Here is a 21,506-nt window from a genome sequence, read left to right as displayed (position 1 = left end):
GAAGAATGATGTGGTCGCGATGAAACGCGTTTCCTCACTCCAGGTGAGAAGTCGATAAAAGCAAAAAAACGAAAAGAATCGGTGAAGTCATCGCGCTAAATAAGATTTGGAAGAGTTTAATTACGAAAAAGAATTCAATCTTCAAACGATAACGATGTTTATCGTAAAACGAAACTCACCGAAATTTCGATAATGGAATCCGTGGCTTTGCGAGTATTAATAAGCGTTTTATTGGTAACCGTTCGAACGGGATGCGTCTGTCGTTGATTTTTAAGGTGGTCCCAGAATCCTCTGTTGTCGTATTTGTTTTCCTCCGGAGGTCGCTCCTTGCTCGGTTGCGGCATCGGTTTCGAGACGTATTGACTCAATGCCGGATTGATCAACGACAGCGAGTCCGTCGTCAATATTCTCAGCAGCCCTTCATAGTCCAAACGCGGGAAGAAATTGTCGCTGTATCGAATGTTCTCCATCGCGTGGAACACGTACATCACCGGATTTTCGAGAATACGTTTCAGTTGCTTTTGCGTGTGCAACAGATGTTCGCTCGGCACTCGCTGAAAAAGATTTCTATCTCTGATGAAGTAATCCCTGAGTATAGGATCGTTTTGGCTGATGCCGTGATACAACGAGTCCAATAACGTCAACAAACACTCGCCCGTTCTGTTGTCGGGCCACTTGGACGGCCTATCGTTCTCCTCGATCATCCAGAACAGTTTGTGCCTGATGTGGGCGGTGGTCAGACCGAACATGGTATCGAATATGGGTCTCAAGAACGATTTGTGAAGCATAAGAGCGATGAAGTACACTTGTACTTGGGATTGTGTCATGCAGGTTTCGAGATATCGTTCCCCGGTGGGAAACGTCAGTTGCCATTCGAGGTCCTCGATGAGATTGCTGCTTCCTCTTTTCGGCACGAAACCCTCCGGCACCGCGTAGCATCCGTACTTTTTGATCTTCTCGACGTCGTAGTATTCCGGCCATGTGCTACGCGGCCTGTCCAGCCATTCTTGGGCACAGTTGGGCCACTGCAGCCAAACCGACGGTATGATCTCGTACTGTTCTATGCGACTGTGCTTGAACGCGTTCGAGATCATGACTCTGTCGCAGTAAATGATGCACCCCTCGCGTCTCGCGTCCTCCAGGCATTCCTTATCGAAGCCGAAACACTTGGCCAACCGTGCCACGAAAACATTTATGAAATGCTGCATGAACACGGTACTGCTCACGTAAAACAAATCGTAATTGTGCCGTCTCATAGCCAACTTGATCCTACGTTGTTTGCTGTTCAACAGCTGTCTCTTATCTTCTCGCGGATCGTACACTCGGCCGTCCGCCGTGTAAGTCACTCGCTTGAAGCAATGCCTCGGAAGCTGCGCGGTCATTATGTAATTTTCATACGACTCCTCGTCGTTCGAAACTTTCTCAGCCCTGACACTCTGACTCCGATTGCAGCTGCTGTCGCTGTCCATCGTGTAATTGTCGGACCGATACCCGGAACTGATGCTGCTGGTGAGACTTTGACTGGCGGATCCCTGAGCTTTCGTTCGCGGCGTTTGTTTCTCGACTCGTTGTTTCTCTCGTTCACCTTTCGGGGGCTCGATCTTAAACCGGGCCCTTTTGATTCGATGTTTTTGGTTCACGATCGACATTGCGTTTTCGGAATCGACGTCAGTGTGTACGTTACGAGTAGAGCGCGACAAAGCTTTCCGGTTCGATATGGCTTCGATCTCGTCGTGCAGATTCGGCAAGGATCTCGAGTGCGCCTGCATGCGACCTCTGATTTCTCCATATTTGTACCCACGAAACGGGAGCATGTTCAGGCGTACCTTCGGCCCGTAAACGCTCTCTTCGTCACTGTTAATTTCGTCGTCGTTCTCTGCTATCGACGACAGATCCATCCCATCGTCTTTGCACGCGTCATTCGGGGTTTCCTGAAGCTGGAGCTGAACGTATCCTGGCGGCATCAAGGTGAACGTCGTTTTTATTCCAAATTATAGAAGGAATGTATAAAACATGCGTATATTTTTTTGTTGTAAAACAACGGTGTTTAAATTCCTACAACGCATCATAGAGTATACTAAATTTTGTTATCAATCGATGACAAAAACAGTATATACTTTTGGCTAACTAAAAAGAAAATAATAGTTTTGTGCCGTTCTTACTCAAAATTAACAACAAAGTAACCAGTATACTCTGTAGAAATTTCAGGAAACGATGGGGGTAACTTTATAGCAACTCGAGGGACAAGATTCGTAACAAACATGGCGTTTCTTACCTTGGTGTTTGGTGGGTTTCAACAATATATTGTACGACGTCGAATCGTTTAGGATACTATAGTACAGCGATTGCTGCTCCGTTATTTCGATGTTATCGTGGACCGTGTAGATTCGCACTGGTTGAAGAGGCTCGATAGTTGTGCGAAAAGTTTGTCTCGACGAAGTGAAACCGACAGTTTGAGCGACATGCTCCTGAAGAACGTCCGGCAACAAAACGTGCTTCTGCGGTGGCAAATGCTTGTTCAGTTGGGCCTCGCGAGCCGACACCAACGACTGTTTCACGTGCATAATTTCCCTGAAAGACTTCAGACGTTAACGCTTTATCTACCGTTCGGTTTAAGTAGAAGAGAACTACCATAAACGGGACGTTGCAATTATTTAAAAAATTGTAAATCTTTCTACAATGAAATCTCTTTTGCTAATTACTTTTGATTCGGTTCTTATTTACTGCATTCGATCGGTTATTTCTTTAAAGACATCAAGTAAACGCGAAGAAAGAAAGTCTGTTATATCAAATGGTTAAAGTGGAGGATCTTAGAAAGCGGATATATAAGGTTTACAGTGACACTGTACAAAAGATATCACAAACGGAGAATTTATAATGTCGAGAATACAAATTTATTATTAGCCGAAAAGTAAAATTCCCGAGATTGTCATACTAGGGATAAAACGTATAGATTAGATTACGAGTTGGATCGTAATCGGTATCGCTGGTATGTATAAGTGATTGAATGTTTCTTACCGTGAGGAATACGCGATTATTACTCAATGATATATAACCATATCGAACTGTATAATATTAATAAATATCGATGGGCGTGAACAATTGAACGGAAAAAGAAGAAAAATCAAAGACATCATACTTTTCGTAATTCCGGAAGAACGGAACGCACATCATGAGATTGTTCAGCACGAAGATTTCCGGGTTCCTTTCGATCGCCCTTTTCAGCAACAACATCTCCATATCCTCGTATTCTTCATCATTCGACAACGACGGGGTCTTGTACTGACCGTCGTGTCCAATTTTCCCATACACTTTCGCTCGTGAGCCTCTCTTGCTTTTCGATTTCGCGTTTCCCATCGTGCGTTTCAAAATCTGCGACGACAACCGGCTTTCTAAAAGCTGTTTCGCATCGATAACTATATCGCGTTTGGTTTTACGACGAACGACGTGAAATTTTTTGATCCTGAGGCTTGGTGGAGACGTCAACTTGCGCGAACATGACTTATTTGAACGCGAGATGACACGTATTCGACACTCATCGATTAGACAGTGATCCGTCCCCGTGGAACGATTGCCGATAAATACCTACCTATCTTGTTATCGAACTACGCTGGGCAGAACACTTTTAATCTGTACTTTACTATCAGCTATCGACGAATGAGTTTAACAGCTGAAGAACTTTTGTACTAGTATCATGGCTGTGCCGCACCATGGTCGAGGTGTACCCTTGCGATAACGTTTTCACAGCTTCACGTGCAAAGACCCCGATGCTGCACGTACCAATGGCGTCGAAGAAATATGATATCTTTGGTTTAATTTTGAAATTATTGTAATATATCGTTTCTATCGACTTAACAATCTCTTCTTAAAATTCATCGATGAAAATTAAACTAATAGTCTATTTTTACTGACACGATATTCGACTGGTAAACAAGAGTATAACGAATGCAGACTAAGAATAAGCTGCTTTGGTACTCTGTTAGGTATTTTGGTTTTACGTAATTTGGAAACAAAATACTCTCGATAGAAATGTCGTATTAATATGAGCATATATTATTAACTTTAAATTAAACGAATATTTAATGGTAGTGAAATCATACCTCGGAACAGTCATAGTTGCATAACCAGCTGACATTGCTGTTTAGAATAATTATATACTATTGTAGCTTCATGTTTCGAAATCATTGCACAATAATTGCTGCTGCTGTTCGCGATAAATTATGTTTAATGTACGAAATTGTTGTAGACCTTAATGTTTACCCAAAATGTTTCAAATCAATAATAAAGGTCAACTGTTTATAATAACAGGGATATTTGTTTTAAGTAATTATTTCGTTATGTATGTAGAGCTTGATGGACTTCTGATAATGTTACCATCCGGAGTGATAGCAAACCACTTCCGGTGCGAAGCAACGATTTTAAATTGTTGCTTGACGGAGACTGCGCTGTAGCGACGAGTGTTTGAATGTAGTGTGATTTGAAAAAAAGTAAAAATATTCGACACTGTGATTTCTTTAAATCGCTTCGGATATTATTAGGTAACAGAAGTTCTTGGAAATCACGATAAGTCTTGAAAGTCTTGATATCTTTCGATGAGAAATAATTTATTGGAATAAAATGCCCTAAGAAAATCATTTCCATTGATTACAGGTGGAACCAGTGCAATGGACGTTCGAGAATATCAGCATGAACGAAGATTCCAGTCCGAGCGAACTTCGTCATTTGGCCGATTTCCTTTCGAAAAAACAGTTCGATCTTATAATAAATTTGCCAATGCGGAACGGTGGTGCACGACGAGTCTCCAACTTTATGACGCACGGATATCGTACGAGAAGACTCGCTGTCGATTATTCTGTTCCATTGATCACGGACGTCAAATGTGCGAAATTACTCGTCGAAGTGAGTACGACACAAGTTAATAACATTCGATATACGATGATCGAAGATACGAGCAGTATTCTATGCGAATAGATTACCAATACAATCAGCGTATAGCAAATATTTCATTCGGTAATTGAAACTTTTCTTTTCATTTAATGAGTTTGCGATGATTCGTTTTTCGAAATTTCTATTCAGACTAGAATTCTGTCAATCTCTGAGCGATCTTAGGCCTTCTAATCAAATTACGATACAGAAATACCTGGCGCAATACGATTTCGAACAGTACGGGGTCTGCTAAAGTATAATTTATAAAGTAATTTGTGGGAAGCGAATAAAATACTATAATTTATTTGCTTTCTCTAAGGTGTCAACCTTAAGTATGCACATGTTTAAATAATTAAATAAATAAATTGAGTAAAATTTATTTTCAACGAAGCTAACTCCAATGCTAATGATACATTGAAAAGCTATTTGATAATAGCTTATCTTTACAGAATGCGTGTAATCATGTTACCTGTTAATCGATAGGTATTCTAGTTTCAAAGTTCATTATGCTATGTGCAAGGAAGAAAAATATTTCACTGCCGATGAATCGACATGTGTTACGCCACACGTGTCTCGTTTTTGTTGATTAGGGATTAAGTGTTGTAATAGAAGCTTCTTGCGTGCAACGCGTGATGTAGAAAATAGCTGAAACATTTTAAAGATAGAGCAATCTAAGGTTTTAAAAAACTTGAATCGCTTCATCCAAGTACTCATAATGAATTGCTTATCAACACCAGTTTCATTAAAATGTTGTATTTCTTTTAATTAGAATAGATATTTATAAATTGCTAATAAACATGATTTATGAATGCTGAAAGTTCCGTAAATCTGAACAATACTTTAGCTTAATAATTTTAAATATTTAATTTGTACATAGGGACGTTCTGTAACGAAGTACAATCGAAAAGGAAGTGAATCTGTTTGTAAAAATAAGTCAAAAACTTGAGATAACATTTTGTTGTACGATGCTCCGTTTCCGATAAACTCGATTTTAGAGATACGTGGATTAAACAAACGCCTCACTGATAAGTTTCAATTCTATTCTTCTTTTATTGTGTTTATACGCAAAACATATAAAGTTGATAATAGGAAAATAGTGTTTCTGATTATAAAACAGTATAAAAAACTTGAACTCATGCTTGATTACTTGAAAATTGATATTTTATAGATACATCGATACATACAAACTGTAGAACAATAACGTTTTCGACTCTACGTATATAATGTAGCACACATAAATCGGTCTTATCGCGTAATCGACGACATATATTTCAAAAACATTGATGATCGACCATGACATATATATTCTAAGCAATAGGGAACCACGTTTAAAAAATACTTAATTCCTGGGTATGTAAAGACTCATCGACGACCCTGTTAGCGTTAAAGGTCTTTCATATTACGTATCATGCACCTTATCAATCGTGATCTTTATTGCACCAAGAACTGACAGAATTATTGTTCATTCACGTTTTTTTGCGTAGGCTATGAGGATGCTTGGCGGTCATGCACCTCGCATGAAAACCCACACAGACTGCGTTTCGTCGCGAACGATGATGAAACTTCCTGGTCTCATCGACGTCCACGTGCACACGCGCGATCCTGGCGCGGTTTACAAAGAGGACTTCGCTTCCTGCACCGCTGCCGCTCTCGCCGGAGGCATCACGATGATCTTCGCGATGCCAAACACCACTCCTGCAGTCGTCGATCATCAATCATTCTCCCTGGCCAAGGAGGCAAGTACCACAATTTCTATCTGTGCTATTCAGAATATCACATACTAGTTAAGCTATATAAACAGGCCGTCGAACGTGTTTCCTCTATTGATAAGCTCTCAGTTGATTACAAGGCCATACTAAATGAAACTGGACTATGGTCACTTCAGATTTTTTATCATAGAACTTTGTTTTTTCATTGTTATTAAAGAAACAATTCTCTTTAAAGAGCGAATCGCTAATAGAATTTAATGAAACCCCTAAGTTTGGTCGAAACGTAAGTAAATATATACAGAGAATTTGAAATTCATCCGTCAATAATTTTCATATAGAAAAAATCTCAAAATGCAATCATTATCTAGGGTCAAGACTCGAATCCAACGTTCATTACTGCCTTTGCACCTTACAGTTTTTGCAATATTTATTTACGACATTCTTATCGTTTGCTAAAAATCGTATTCCTCTAAATGTTCACGATTTTTTTCGTGATACCTTAGCGCGCTGTGTCTAACGCGAGATGCGATTATGGGATTTTTGTCGGTGCTTCGTCGGACAATTACAGTATAACGCCGGAATTGGCGCCATTGGCAGCTGGACTGAAGATGTACCTGAACGAGACGTTTACGACGCTCCGATTGACCGATCTCACCGTATGGATTAAGGTAATGTATAATGAACAAAAAATTATCGAAAGTAGGTCTGCACTGCTTTGATTGATCAAAACAATCGCTGTACTCCCCCATGTAATAATCCCACGTTCACGGAAAACTAAAGATACTCCTTAGATAACGGTCGCCTTTGCGCGGAAGATAACGAAACGTTACATTTGTATGATAAACCGGCAGCTAAAATTCTTATCCGTTGCAGCACTTTCAAAGTTGGCCGAAGAAGTATCCCCTTTGCGTGCACGCGGAGGGTCAAACGACAGCCGCCATCCTCTTGCTGGCCGGATTGCACAATCGACCTATTCATGTCTGTCACGTGGCGCGAAAGGAGGAGATTCAAATTATACGCGCCGCCAAAGAGAAAGTAAATGATCGATTACACTGTATTTTCTATAATTAAAATTTTCTATTATCTTGAAATTACCGGGAATATTTCGTTAACATTGATAATATTTATTTACCGACTCGTTGAAACTACTGATAAACGTTTCCTCGGCATTGTACTTACTGTACATGCTATCACCGACGATGTGCATGTAACGATACATTTATTTCTTTCTATAGAAAGTAACGATAAAATTTTAGCACGCTTGTAGCGCTATTTAATTAATTAACATAAGTTGTGCGTATCAATGATTAAAAAGATAGATGGTAATTGTTCCATTAGGTGAATTTACGTACACGCATTAGTTCTACACTTTTATCGTTAAACAAACATACAAATATCAGTTTTATTAATTCACATAGCTATCTTTGTATATTTCCTTATCCTGGGAAATTTTGCTTACGAACTGTTTCTGAATTATGAATTTATTATTTATTATGAATTCTACTCTCACGTAATATTTGGTGATTTCAAAGTAATTCACAATTTCTCTACGTCGCACGTTGTCGAAATAATATTCGCGTGTTTGTTACTTCAGGGAATGGCGGTCACTTGCGAAGTCTGTCCTCATCATTTGTTCCTCTGCGAGGAGGATCTCGAACGCATCGGTCACGGACGAGGTCAAGTGAGACCGGTATTAGGAACTAAGGAAGACCAGCAAGCTCTTTGGGAAAATTTGGATGTGATCGATTGCTTCGCGACGGATCACGGTAATCTTACTTGAAATTTATGTATCGTCTTTTACTTTAACTCAAGAGGATAGAGGATAGAGGGCTATGGATAGATTTCTAGAGATCAACGAACTTGCACACAGAAATTTAAAATATTTATTTTTGTTACGCGTTAAGCCTAAAAGTAATTTTACCTTTTCGATCCTTTCACATTGCGATAGCTATTGGATTAAAATAAATCTTTCAAGCCAATGCCCTCAACTCACCATTATGTAAAGCTTCCTTAGCAGGAAATCGATTTAGTAGAAAAGGAAACAACATTTCAATGGCATGTATGCCATTGAAAAAAAGTGCAATTCCACTTTGCAAGTCCATCGATGCACTTGGGGAAAATGTCGTGTCATTGGATAATAGACATCACTGAACCGTGTACAATTTTGTTCTATTTTCATTTACAACAGATCTTGTCTCGTAACTGGTTACTATATGTAGGTATAGTACCGGTATTCTATATAACGGTGTAAATTTCTATGCTAAAATGCGACGTATTCGTCAAACGAGTTTTTCTACTTTCCAGCGCCGCATACGATACAAGAGAAATCCAGCGATAAGCCACCACCCGGATTCCCCGGACTCGAAACCATGCTTCCGCTTTTGCTTACCGCCGTTCACGAAGGAAAAATAACGATGGAAGTACGTACTTACGTATACTTAGATTAATAAAAACGTGTATCAAAACGTAAATCAAACGTGCTGTTTGATACTTAAAGCGATACGTTAAAGCCGTCTTTGAAACAATTACTTTTTTATGTGAACTTTGATTTACGATTTGAAACTGATACGTTCATCGTATCGTCTCTGGTATGTCGCATAGAAGCATCGTTTTTTATATTTTTATATTGCGAGATAAGCAGTGTTGATACATTCTGCACAATGCTTGTGATATTATATGTATCGAAATCTCGACGAAATTTCTTTTATTATTGCCTACGTAATTACCAGCCGAGTATGATAAAAGTTAACTAGCGCATCTTTTCAGGACGTAGTAGACAAACTCTATAGAAATCCGAAACGAATCTTCAACATACCGGATCAGCCGAACACCTATATCGAGGTCGATCTGGATGACGAGTGGGTTATTCCGAAAGCCATGCCCTTCAGCAAATCTAAGTGGACGCCGTTCGCGGGGACAAAAGTTCGCGGATCTGTTCATAGAGTTGTTCTCAGAGGGGAGGTCGCTTACGTTGAAGGACAGATCCTGGTAAATCCTGGCTTCGGGCAGGACATCAGAGAAATGCAGGCGAAAATGAAGCACCAGACGTTTTTGAGCATAGCGCCGGTCGTCGACGTAAGCAGTCGACCGAGCTCGGCTTTGGATGGCCTGTTGTCACCGAACTATGAAAAATATCACAGTTTCCCCGAACGGATAGCGGATATGACCGAAGACGAACAAAATGGTACGAAATCATTTTTCCTACCTAAACGAACGGACGGACCACGAGCGTTTCTTTCCTATATCAACGTTTCTGTTTTCCTTCTACTTTCAGAGCCATACGCGTACCTGTTGCAGCCAGCTTCACAGAAATCGAACGTCCACTTTGCAATGGATGTGGATTCTCGGGAACATACGAAACTTCCGCTGACACAACGCACTATTTCACCCCTCCCGATCAGTAGCGCGATGAAGTATAAGAACGACAGTAATTCGAATCTCTTCGTGAATCTGGTTGCACCGATTCCACCTGTTCATACCAGCCACAGTCTCATGGGACACAACATTCTGTCCGTGGACATTTTCAATAAGGAAATACTGAAAGATCTCTTTCATATCGCGGAATTCTTTCGCAATGCTATCAGAAAGGAACGGCGACTGGATCATATTTTACGAGTAAGAACATCTTTCACAACGTCGTCGTTGAATATTTTTCTTCCGCGAACCCGTCCTCAATTCGATGTCTTCTTCGAACAGGGAAAATTGATGGCCTCGATTTTCTACGAGGTCAGCACGAGAACTTCTTGCAGTTTTGCCGCTGCTATGGAGCGACTTGGAGGTAGAGTGATATACATGGACAAGTCCACGTCGTCGGTGAAGAAAGGAGAATCTCTGGAAGGTATGTAATCTCTTTGATACCTCGGATATAATAGATTGACCAACAAGTAATGTTTTTTTTTTATGTGGAAAGTACGGGTTTTAGCTTACAAAATATATAAAATATCACTTTGAACAGTTCACTTGGTTAAAAAAGTGAAATTAAAAAAGATAAATCAAAACAACCCCATTTTCGTATACATGTATGCATTATGATTGATTGGCGTTTTCGGCAGTCGGAATGTGGTACTTTTCATGGCTCCTTCCTTATGGAATGCAATTGAAATTCCAAGTCACGCGTGGATGGCTGTAGTCGCAAAGAAAACAAAAAATAAATCTCACTATTTTACTGAATAGCCACAAAACCAGTTCTCATTGGTAGTAACAGCAATGTGAACTTGATCATGTTAAAGTATCGTGTTTTCATCGTACATTAACCCTGCAGTACTACGCCTACACACAAATTTTATTAACACTATACTGGTGAATTCAATATACCTGTATCTCAATCCTGAAAATAAGTAAAATTTAATTGTTTGAAAAAAATTAGTTTGCTAACATAAATCTATTATCAACTGTTCCTAAATACATATTTCTCTGTCAGAAGATTACCGGAATATATAAATAGCAGTCACCTACTGAAAATACATAGATAAAACAAAAATGAATAAAGAATGCCGTACGCCAAGATAATTTCAGGGTTAATGTTATGAATGACAATGAGCATTCTTCCAATATATTTTCATACTTCTTTGTCTTCATTATGCCACGTAAAAATTCTGTTTTTGACCTTCCATTCTTTTTGATTGCCGCCCACGTTCATCACCTCCACAGTGGTGATAAAATTCTTCTCTCGTTCCATACACCATGTCAAAAATAATTACAATCGTTAGGCCCGTCTAATTTTAAACTCCTTCGTATCACTAAATATGACGTATGTAACCATGTGTCTGGTTCAAGGACGAAGTTTTCGGCAAAAAATATTTTCCTTATCAATTTATTTTTGTAGTATTATTTCAGAAATACGAATCCAGCTATTTAGCTATTAGTGAACTCTTGTTGTGTATACTCTTCAGATTACACAAATGGAGTTCTACTGTATTTCAGATTCGGTAGCAGTAATGGCTGGATACGCCGACATCGTCGTTCTTCGACATCCAGAGCCAGGCGCAGTATCGGTGGGCATTAATTAATCAAATCTAGTTGCATGGTATCCGATAACGAAATAAAGCAAGCAAACTTATCGTGTGTCCATCTGTGCACAGAGAGCAGCGCAACACTGTAGAAAGCCAATGTTGAACGCTGGCGATGGGGTCGGTGAACATCCAACGCAAGCGTTGCTGGATATCTTCACGATACGGGACGAAATCGGTACGGTGAACGGGCTGACGATCACAATGGTTGGGGATTTGAAACATGGCAGGACAGTGCATTCTCTCGCAAGGTCGGTTAACAATTATACGAATCGGTAACCTTGTCTCGGATCCTCGTTTCGCCATATCTTTATTCGATCCACATCGATAATAACTCTTGTACGTGTGTATTACGAGACAGGTTGCTGACACTGTACAATGTCGAGCTTCGTTACGTGTCCCCCCCTGGCCTTTGCATGCCAAGCCACGTGGTGAATTACGTGTCCGAACGCGGAATCCCTCAGGAACGGTTCTTCTCCCTCAAAGACGCGCTTCCCGACACGGACGTCCTTTACATGACGCGCATTCAAAAGGAACGTTTCACTAGTAAGAAGAAATACGAACAGGTAAGGGCTTCTATTGGATTCTGCTCCACTGATATTGAACTTGGAATTGAATGGTTTCGTTGCTCGATAATCTCGTCGTATGAAAAGAGAGAGAGATACAGTATTGGACAAAAATAGAAGACACTTCTAGTACCTATATATTTTAAAAGAAATATATTCTACATTTTATACATCCTACATATTGCATATCAAGAATGCTCCAACTAAAGTCAGCTCATGTATACAGTTTTTTCTCTAACTTCTGCGTTGTCTTTAGAAGGAAATATCTCTATCGTAAGAGACTACTGTATTCCACGATTTAAAGTTTTCAGAATTCACCGTGCTTTTTACGTTTTTTATTCATATCGTTTATATGGTAGTCAAATGGCTCCGATTATCCCAAGTGAATGTTTTTTAATTTTAATTACGTGGCTGAGAAGCCATCGATTGTTTCAAGGTAAAAAGGTATGTACAGAAATTACTGGCGTATACTTTAACTACAAAGAGCGACAAATTTTAAGTACCCACTTACAATTCGTCCTTACAGATCTTTAAAAATTAGAAGAACGAAGATAAAGTCTGTTAGCCGTGACTTTTCTAAAAACACGTCGTAAAACGTTGTATGTTCCTTTATTTCCAGGTTTGCAGACACTTTGAGATAACGCCACAATTCATGTCTATAGCAAAGAGAAAGATGATAGTGATGCACCCGTTGCCTCGTGTTTTCGAGATCAACCCGGAATTCGACGTGGATCCGCGTGCCGCTTATTTCCGGCAAGCTGAAAATGGCGTATACGTTCGAATGGCGCTTTTGGAAATGGTCCTTAGGCGCCCCTGATTCGTTCAAGAATCAATTAACAAACGTGATCTATCAATTGAGACCTATTTAATATCAATAAAAAATCATCAGCACAAGAGGGACAAGATGTTTCGCATTTCCTAAAATTAAGTAATTAACTTGTGATCCATATGTAATATAATGTTTCATAGGCGAACAAAGGTACAATAAAGCGAAACCTCTCATGGTCGAAGATGCAGTAAAGTAACAAAAGGAAACCACACAGTCTTTTCGTCCATTTGCAAGTTAAATGTTTCAATCATTCCGTGAAAGTTTAGTTTGTCAGCTCACGTCCGAATGTTGCGACAATAAAACGTTTTTACCAAAACATTCCACGTTTCGCGTGAAATTTCATACGAATCTGTTTCTTTTTTTTACGGACTTTAATCTGTACACTAATATATTTACAGAGTTGATTAAATTTGCGTCACACGATATAATTTCCCCTCCTTATCCCTGTTTGGTACGAATCGGTGGAAAACGATCACGTGCATGGTGATTAAATCTTTCAGACAATGACGTCTTTGCATTCGGGACAAAACGATCACATGAAAGGTGATAATAACCTTTTACTTTCAGACAATACCTCTTATTACATAGCTATGTATATATGTATATATATATATACACTTTTACTTATGCGTATATTCGTCTAGAAATAATATAAATTATCGATTCGGAAATACATCGAGCGTCGAATCGTTCGGTCACCATGCACGCGGGACGTGGAACGACCGCGCCATTAACGTCAACATTTTTATCGAACTTTGTAATCGCCAGTTTGTTGGCGAAACGTCGACGTTCACGCGCTCTTTATTAAAAGATGCCCGATGAAGTCGATGGCTCGTTGGAACGTTACATTACCATTTGCTAATCGTTACAAGGCCGAAGGAACGACTAGACTAGACATTGTAACCTCGGCACTGTCTCAATCGCGATCGCGATGAAACACGCGCATAGATCGTTCGGTGTTTGCGCGAAAAAAAAACATGAAATTTCTCGATTCCCGACGAAAAATACCTTCGTACACGTTTACACACATACCATATACGCACTCACTCGTTCGTAGTTCGTAAATTAATATCGGATTTGAGCAAACATTGAGCTCGCGTGATCTTGAGCCGCAGAAATTCTCTCCCACGAAAGAGAGTTCCCTAAATACGATCGATGCGATCGAGAGGTTTTTTTTTTTATAACGAATAGATAAATAACGATATATAAATCACAGTTACGGGAATAATGTTAACGTCTGCTCGAAAAACTTCGCGGCGGAATCAAGACTATCGTTGTTATGACACTTGATATTTTTCACGTATCCTTTGAATAAATAGCGATTTAATTCGTACAATTCGCTCCGCCGATTTCGTAGCATCGTCTGATAATCACTGCACTCCAGATCGACGCGAGGGTGTCAAACGATGGCGTCCCTCGTTCGAAATCCAGAATCGCTGGCACCGGTCGGACACATATCCGCGGCTAAAGCCTTCACGTCGTCCTTTACGCTTCTTTTTATGCGGGATATCGGCGGCATTCTCAATTTAAGCTTTTTCTTCTTAAGCAGGGCGTCCTTTTTCCTGAAACGAGACAGAACGATCGATGCTTTCTTCCTACGCACGGTTTTATCGAAGGTATTCGACAGTTTATTTACTGGTGCTTGCAGTCGATGAAGATCCCCATCGAAAATAGTATCACTATAGCGACTATGATACCAACCACGACCACCACCAGCGTCACTATCGCGTCCTCTTCTTCGGGAGTAAAAGGCTCCTCTGTCGTCGACCACGACACTTCGCCTGAAACAAGAATCACTTGTTTAGCTATCGACTAGTTTGTAAAACCGCGTCTTTAGCTTTAAACGAGCTTTAAAGCCTCGAGAGTAAAGGGCAAGGTTCAGCATTAAGATATCTATTTTTAAATCCGACCCTGAGTAATAAGTTATTTCCCGAATTTCTGAACGCCTCAGCAGTTCAAATATTCGTCGAATTAAATTCAAATATTACTCGAATATGTAATATCCGACTACTATTTGAATACTTAAGGAAATAGTTGTTTCTTTCGAACAAAAAATTGTGAATGTTATAAAGGTTTGAAGAGTAAGACGATGCACAAGAAAAGAAGGTATAACCAGTGTGGTTGTAGCGAGTGCCAAATTTTAAACTTCATCTTTCAGGATACAATTGATCCCATCTTTGGAGATCACCTTGTTCAATATGTCTATATTTGGAATTGTAATAATACTTTTACTTTTACTATTGGGATACTATAGCACTCTATCCATTATAGCACTGACCATAATTAAGTAAAAGTATTTTTTGTTTTTGATTTATGGCAAAACGTGTATTCCATTTAAGAGAAATGCAATTTGTATTCGTTATGCATTCGAAATTCAGCAAAATTGGAAATGTTGCTCCAAATAGTATCCGATTCGGCAATAAGGAAATAAGTCTACAACGCATAGAATCAGTTCAAGAGAGCGTGAAGCGTATCTTCTGGCCAAGGACCGAAAAATTTCCGTACTTATTTCGTAACAATCGTTCGACTTATGTAAACCCACGGTTAACGACCCAACGGTGCCACGGGACTGAATTTCTGCATCGCGCGTGTTTGGAAACGCAACGCTGACGCGTGTCGTTTCTGCGCCATCGACGTGCCTTCTAGAACAGGATACGAGGATGAAAAATTCGGTCGTTTCGGCACGATTGACGTCATCGTGCGGCTTCCGTTCATCGCGGGAACTTCTGGGTGACGTTTCTTGGGGCACGTATACCACCTTGGTGATGTCACGCGGCCTTATGGCGCAGAGAGTTGAAGGACCCGGTGCATTTGCGAATATTCAACCCCTGGTCTGCCATTTTAATTAAGTTCTCAGCACAGATGGACAAAGATAAAAGACAAACGAGAGGTATCTGTTAGCCGTTAAAGAAAAGTAATAATTGTAATCGTAGAACGAAACGCCATTTATTTTTATACCGATGGAAATCTCGAAAAAAGGAAATAAGTAGTTATTTCAGTCTCGGTTAAAAACTTCTTAAGGTATAACGTTTCCACTTATAAGTTTCCACCATAACGTTATGCGATTCTATACAGGTTAAGAAAAATTATTTCGACGTAGTAAGGCATAATAGATAATAAAATTATTATATAAGAACGTAGCTAGTATTAATTATTAAGTATGAAAATCTATATTATAATATTATAAAATTCTTTCCCTCCTTTTTTTAAATGTATTTATTGTATGTTAAATTACATGTATATTACGTGCATTTGTAACAACACTTTATTCTAACCGCCTCACCCAGAAAGAGCAGGTAAACAACCATTCTTTCGAACAGGTATAAGGCTATCCTTACGACGACCGTTACTCGAATTACTGCCTCAATCCTGCTGGGGGTTCGCAGGCGTCGAAATTTTCGATGGGCAGGAATTCACACAGAAAAATACTTTTACAGTACATAAATATAAAAACACTCGTCGAAAAGGCAATTGGAATAATGTGTTGTTACAAATGCACATGACATACATACGACTGAATATACAATAATAAATACATTTAAGAAAAGGAATAAAAGAGGACCTCACCCACGGCACTTTCTTGGTATGCTAGATGAGCAGGTGTTTGGCTAAACGACCGTTATATTTTGTGAAGAATGATCGTATAAGTTACAAAGATAACAAGACAATCAAACAATGATACTACCTCCAGCGCCTAAGGCATTTAACTTCCTAACAAGAAAATTGTGATTGATGCTATCAAAAGCCTTATAGAAGTCAGTGTGTACTGTATCCACTTAGTGGCCATTATCCACCTTCTGCGACAAATAATAATAATAACAAAAATACGTCTGTACTAGTGCACGCGTATTAATATTTAAATAGTATCAGTACAACGATGATAGTCAAAGATCGTTAATGTTGAAATAAAAAGAAAATTAAGATAATTAAAATAAGTAAAAATTAAAATAATTATTAAAAAAAAATTTGACGTATATTTCAACTGTATATAAAAAATTTCAATGTAACAGCATATACGTGTTCGAAGGTTGTCGCTGAATGGACTTGCCTTGCCCTACGAGAAACGCACCAGCAAGGGACTGCGTGGCTGACGTAACGTCAGGGATCAATTGCACGAGTGCGAAGCAGCCTTATGAAATTACGAAGAAAATTCCTTTCCTTCAGTACAGTCTTGAGACGGTGACTAGTTTACAAATGCGATACCATACGATCGTAATCGATCGTTGTAGCCCGTGCATTGCAGAAGAAAATAAGCGGCGAAAGGCTTCGATCAAAGTACAATATATCCAATGTGGAAGGTTTGCGGTAGAAAAATAAAATCCACTTGGTTCGCAGCCTTCTACGAGCGAACATTTTTTTTCGCTTTTCTGATCGATTAGGTCAGAGTCTAGGAATCAAAAGAAATTCAAGTCTTCGTTAAGAATAAAGTGGTTGCTCGTTTTCCTTCGAAGTTCCTTACGAGAATATTTACAATTTGTCGAGGAAAAGAAAAAGAAACTGTTATACAGAGGGAAGATGATCTTTTATTAAAAATTAAGAGGGAAAAAGCGAAGGAAATGTTTTTATTTTATTTTATTTTCGGCTTAGTTGTCAAGATAATCGAGTTTGACAATTCAATCGGTTGGTATGCAATTACGAATAAAATATGATTCACCAAGCGAGGTACAATGTCCAAAGTGTTTGTAAACAATGTTTACGCGATATTCGAGTGACTAGATTCGAGGAAGAACAAAATGATGAATTTTGTTTATTATTAATTACAATGTTTCTGAAACGAATTGACTCCGTCTCGTATGAATATCTGTGTTTGTCTAATTACAGATGCATGAGCTCTAGGTAATGCGTTCTCGTTTTCCAAGTTTTCCGATGTGTGATTAATTCGTATCAATTGGTCTTAACTCTCAATGTCTTCGTTATAAACTTTTTCTTTGATACGATGACCCCATAAATAAAAACCCACGACCCATCTAACATTGATAATTTTCATTCCGCACGTTTCTTACTACACTTGCAAAATACGATGGAAAATTATTCCTTATCGTATAGCAACATTTAATAATGTTGATAGTTCTTCGTGTAAAACATATAAATAAGATTCTTCGGTTAAAGTGTGAATTTTCAAACTCGATTATCTCGACAATTCTACGGAAAATGAAAATATTCTTTTCGATTTTTCTTATTTTTCCCCCGTCCGCTCGTACGTGTTATTTAGCCACACCTTATAGTAAACTAAAGATGTATTCAGCGTAAAGTTCAACGAAGAAGAAAATTGTGAAAGGGTTAGTTTAATTGTGTAAGAAACGTTGATTCGCAATGTGTGTGTGTAGATGAAAATTGTTCAGTTTTCCTCTTTCAGAGTAAAAATAATTTATCGATTCTGCGATAATTTTGTATAATTTTTGTTGATATCTTTGTTGCATCAAGTTCAGAGTCAAAACATTGAATATTGAACATTTTTAATTACTCTTAGAATAAGATAATTATTCCTAGAATGTTAAAGTAATGAGTTTCCTATCTTGCGGTGGACTTTCTTTTGACGCAAATGGAAGCAATGCATTCACCGGGAAAAGGTACAACCCGCGTTTAACGCTCCACAATATTAGAAAATCAGTGACTCTATACGAGAGGCGTATTCGACGTAGATATCGTTTCCAAAGATAAGTGACGACAATCATATAATTAACGAAACATAACGCAGTATATTTTTACATGAGTTATTGATTTTACGCGATTTCTTTGTTTCGGAAAACATGTTTTAATAGTGTGATTGACACAGAAACGTCAATGGAATAATGATAATTATCTAAAGCCACGCGTGACTTTGAAATCACGTATTCATTATCTGCATTGTTGAAGTAGAGTTTAATCTTACGATCAACAAATATCAATTGGGATTGTATGACGTACAAACAATTTGTTTACAGCAACTATTTTATAACTTCTCACGTCAGATTGGACACCTTTCGATTTCATGTTCTATTCGCGTAGCGTTTATCGATGGCCCATAAAGATAAATACAATCTATAAATGGTATATATAATTACTAACAAAAAATAAAAAAAATTTTATGTCTCGATTGTTCGACTAAACGTCCACAATCCAATAACATTGTAAAGTAAAGCAATTAAGGAGCAAAAGTGAACTAAAATTAACCACTTGGATCAATAAAAAGTGTAATATATTCGTTTATTAAGGCTACATACAGAATTCAAAGTAAATATCATTAAAAAGCGAAAATCGTTAAGAAATTTGCATACAGTCTTTAATGGGATATTCGAGGTTATTTATCTTTTACAAGGGACCGAGTATCTGGCCGATTTTAGCTAATTGAATTGGATTTCTGAAAAGAAAAAAATGTTCAATTGGTATGGAAATGCCTCGTAAAAAATATGCGTAAGAACGTATGCGTGTAAATGGGCCACTATTGAATTCTCTTTTACCACGCGAGGATAGCTGTTCGGTATTCAGATTCTTTGAATAATTGAAACTTCGCGGAGAGAGCATTTTATCGAAGACCGGGCATTAAGCTTTTATCGGCCACTCTTTTGTATTTCTCTCTAAGATGCACCTTTGTTTCGTGCACGGATTGTTCTTAACTTCGACGACGACCAAGAACAATGCTTTTCGTTCAAATGATAGAGCGTCTCGAACCAGGTATCGTGTCGCATAATCGGCATACTTGTCATTAGGCGCGGATGGCCTAGTAGCGAACGCAAAGATTTCATCGACACCTAAGCGTCTCCTTCCACGTACGCGACGATATTCCGCGTTTTAAGTCCCGGTTGTTTGCCTCGAGCAAACATTTAACTAGCCTATTGCCAAGAAATCTGCTAATTACACCTCCGTTTCAAGCAACTCAGTGCTTGCGTTTAGAGTTCTATGCGTAAGTTTCTACCCAAAAATAGAAATTCACCGGCCTAGTGTCAAAAGTGAAATCGAATCGTTGCTGATTGCAACCGGTGACCAGAGAAAGTACTGTTTTTTGCCTTGCCCTGTTCTTGCGAGTCTTTATCGCTACGCGAAGAAAAGAGACGAAAAAACATCGACGCTTTTTGCGCGAACTTGTATCCTTTTGCGTTGCTTCGAGCGGATAACTTGCAGCCTTTACGAGCAGTGATTGTACTAGGGAATCCCATCTCGAGAACCCCTTAGGTTCAGTAAGAAATCTCCATTCTTTCTTGTCGAGAACGAAATTTAGATTCGGGTCAAAATTGAATTAAATTAAGAAAATACTAACCACGTGGTTTGGATCAACATCGGTAGGAAGGGAACGTTTCTTTTTCATTTACTTTGATCAAAAATACAGAGGTTTATTCTTATACACAGATCGGTACCAATATTGTTATATTTGTGGAAGAACTCTTGTAAATACGTCGTACCATAAACAAAGACTTTTATACATGTTTAGAAAATTAATTAATGCAATTCGTGACAGTCGATGCGACGTTTGACGATCTTAGAAATAAAAAGGGAATCAGCACGTACTCTTCTAATCTCCAACGTACGCAAACTTGAATGACGTTGAATCATACTCGTTTACAAAATTATTTATACTGCTTGAACTCTTCGTTGTTCGTAACGTTCGTTCGTAATTTGTACTGAAATGTGAAAATAAGAATTTTTTTGAAAATACTCGAGATTCTTGAACCGGGAGCTTGGAATTTCCCCGTGTGCATGGAAAAAATTGAAAATCACGACGAAACACAGTCACTAGTGTCTAGCAGCTATTCGATACGCCACACACTGTGCAACGTGTGTACACACAACAGAAGAAAGGAAGTAGCGTTCGCGTCTAGACACCTGTTGAGTCTCGCGCAAGGCTCGTAACAAACGCATCAGAGAAACGCGCGACGGGGCTTCCTCGAAATACCTTTCGGGGTGAAATCTGCAAATTCTGTTTCGATCAGAATCGATCAGACTTTGTTACAATTAACCCTTTGCAATCGAGATTTTTTTATTAATTTACCGAATATTTTTTAACTTAATTTACCGTAATATTCGTCGGATACAGTAAATCGTGTACTTAGATTGCCTGACAATACCGGCAACGTTAGGTTCGAAAACCTCAGACTCGTTTCTTTTCGAAATTCGTTAAGAAACTTACCGTATAATCGCACCTATTCTTATTATGATATATTTGTCCGTCGCGTGCTGTTATTAAAAGTTTTTTTTTATTAAAAATGACTTCTCGCGTAACGCGTTCGAATTTCAAGTTTCTGCTCCCGAGTTCGAAGTATTTTGGCAACGATCGATCGCGTGGGGTTAATAGTCGAGACTGCGAAAGAAATTACCTTTCGTCGTGAGAACAAGGCTGTCGTTGATGCTCCTGATGCGCATGTTCGTGATCGAGTTCTCCTCGTGTGTTGGTTCACCTCAGACGCGCGGAGCGTTCGAAATCGTCGGCGAATCGACCGGTTCGAGATCCCGAAGTAAACTGTCGGCCACATGCCTCGAGTCATGCGATATG

At 39.0% G+C, this 21,506-nt stretch overlaps 3 protein-coding genes across 4 annotated transcripts in view; 1 reads left to right on the top strand and 2 right to left on the bottom strand.

Annotated features, from left to right (window-relative positions):
* Positions 1 to 3,481, bottom strand: part of LOC143347193 (uncharacterized) — a 4,466-nt gene extending 985 nt beyond the window's left edge. Inside the window, exons 1-3 of the mRNA XM_076776181.1 lie at positions 3,140 to 3,481; positions 2,276 to 2,571; positions 180 to 1,954 (exon numbers count right to left, since the gene is read on the bottom strand). Of these exons, the coding sequence (XP_076632296.1) occupies positions 180 to 1,954; positions 2,276 to 2,571; positions 3,140 to 3,357 (2,289 nt within the window). The 5' untranslated portion in view covers positions 3,358 to 3,481. The remainder of the gene's footprint in view (positions 1 to 179; positions 1,955 to 2,275; positions 2,572 to 3,139) is intronic.
* The window catches only part of Rudimentary (carbamoyl-phosphate synthetase 2, aspartate transcarbamylase, and dihydroorotase rudimentary), a 21,921-nt gene extending 8,681 nt beyond the window's left edge, over positions 1 to 13,240 (top strand). The window contains exons 14-26 of one of the 2 annotated variants that reach the window (XM_076776178.1): positions 4,651 to 4,899; positions 6,411 to 6,662; positions 7,139 to 7,303; positions 7,509 to 7,670; positions 8,230 to 8,401; positions 8,940 to 9,055; positions 9,402 to 9,819; positions 9,910 to 10,250; positions 10,332 to 10,473; positions 11,559 to 11,629; positions 11,717 to 11,895; positions 12,006 to 12,210; positions 12,830 to 13,240. In XM_076776178.1, the coding sequence (XP_076632293.1) occupies positions 4,651 to 4,899; positions 6,411 to 6,662; positions 7,139 to 7,303; positions 7,509 to 7,670; positions 8,230 to 8,401; positions 8,940 to 9,055; positions 9,402 to 9,819; positions 9,910 to 10,250; positions 10,332 to 10,473; positions 11,559 to 11,629; positions 11,717 to 11,895; positions 12,006 to 12,210; positions 12,830 to 13,027 (2,670 nt within the window). In that variant the 3' untranslated portion in view covers positions 13,028 to 13,240. Of the gene's footprint in view, positions 1 to 4,650; positions 4,900 to 6,410; positions 6,663 to 7,138; positions 7,304 to 7,508; positions 7,671 to 8,229; positions 8,402 to 8,939; positions 9,056 to 9,401; positions 10,251 to 10,331; positions 10,474 to 11,558; positions 11,630 to 11,716; positions 11,896 to 12,005; positions 12,211 to 12,829 lie in introns of both variants that reach the window. The other variant, XM_076776177.1, reaches the window with a different exon arrangement.
* Positions 12,349 to 21,506, bottom strand: LOC143347194 (uncharacterized). The gene is made up of 3 exons (XM_076776182.1): positions 21,331 to 21,506; positions 14,676 to 14,820; positions 12,349 to 14,601 (listed from the first exon to the last, which is right to left on the bottom strand). The coding sequence occupies exons 1-3, from the start codon at positions 21,374 to 21,376 to the stop codon at positions 14,439 to 14,441; spliced, it is 354 nt and encodes a 117-aa protein (XP_076632297.1). The 5' UTR covers positions 21,377 to 21,506; the 3' UTR covers positions 12,349 to 14,438.

The sequence above is a fragment of the Colletes latitarsis genome, chromosome 10 (genome assembly GCF_051014445.1).
Source record: "Colletes latitarsis isolate SP2378_abdomen chromosome 10, iyColLati1, whole genome shotgun sequence".
Lineage (NCBI taxonomy): Eukaryota > Metazoa > Arthropoda > Insecta > Hymenoptera > Colletidae > Colletes > Colletes latitarsis.
This window is presented reverse-complemented; position numbering and strand designations above follow the sequence as displayed.

What these genes read in the sequence shown, in the direction of transcription:
- LOC143347194 (XM_076776182.1), bottom strand. Translation starts at nt 21,376, where the DNA reads ATGCGCATCAGGAGCATCAACGACAGCCTTGTTCTCACGACGAAAG. An exon ending in CCTTGTTCTCACGACGAAAG is followed by an intron (nt 14,821 to 21,330) that starts GTAATTTCTTTC and finishes TTCTTGTTTCAG; the next exon opens with GCGAAGTGTCGTGGTCGACG. An exon ending in TTCATCGACTGCAAGCACCA is followed by an intron (nt 14,602 to 14,675) that starts GTAAATAAACTG and finishes GTCTCGTTTCAG; the next exon opens with GAAAAAGGACGCCCTGCTTA.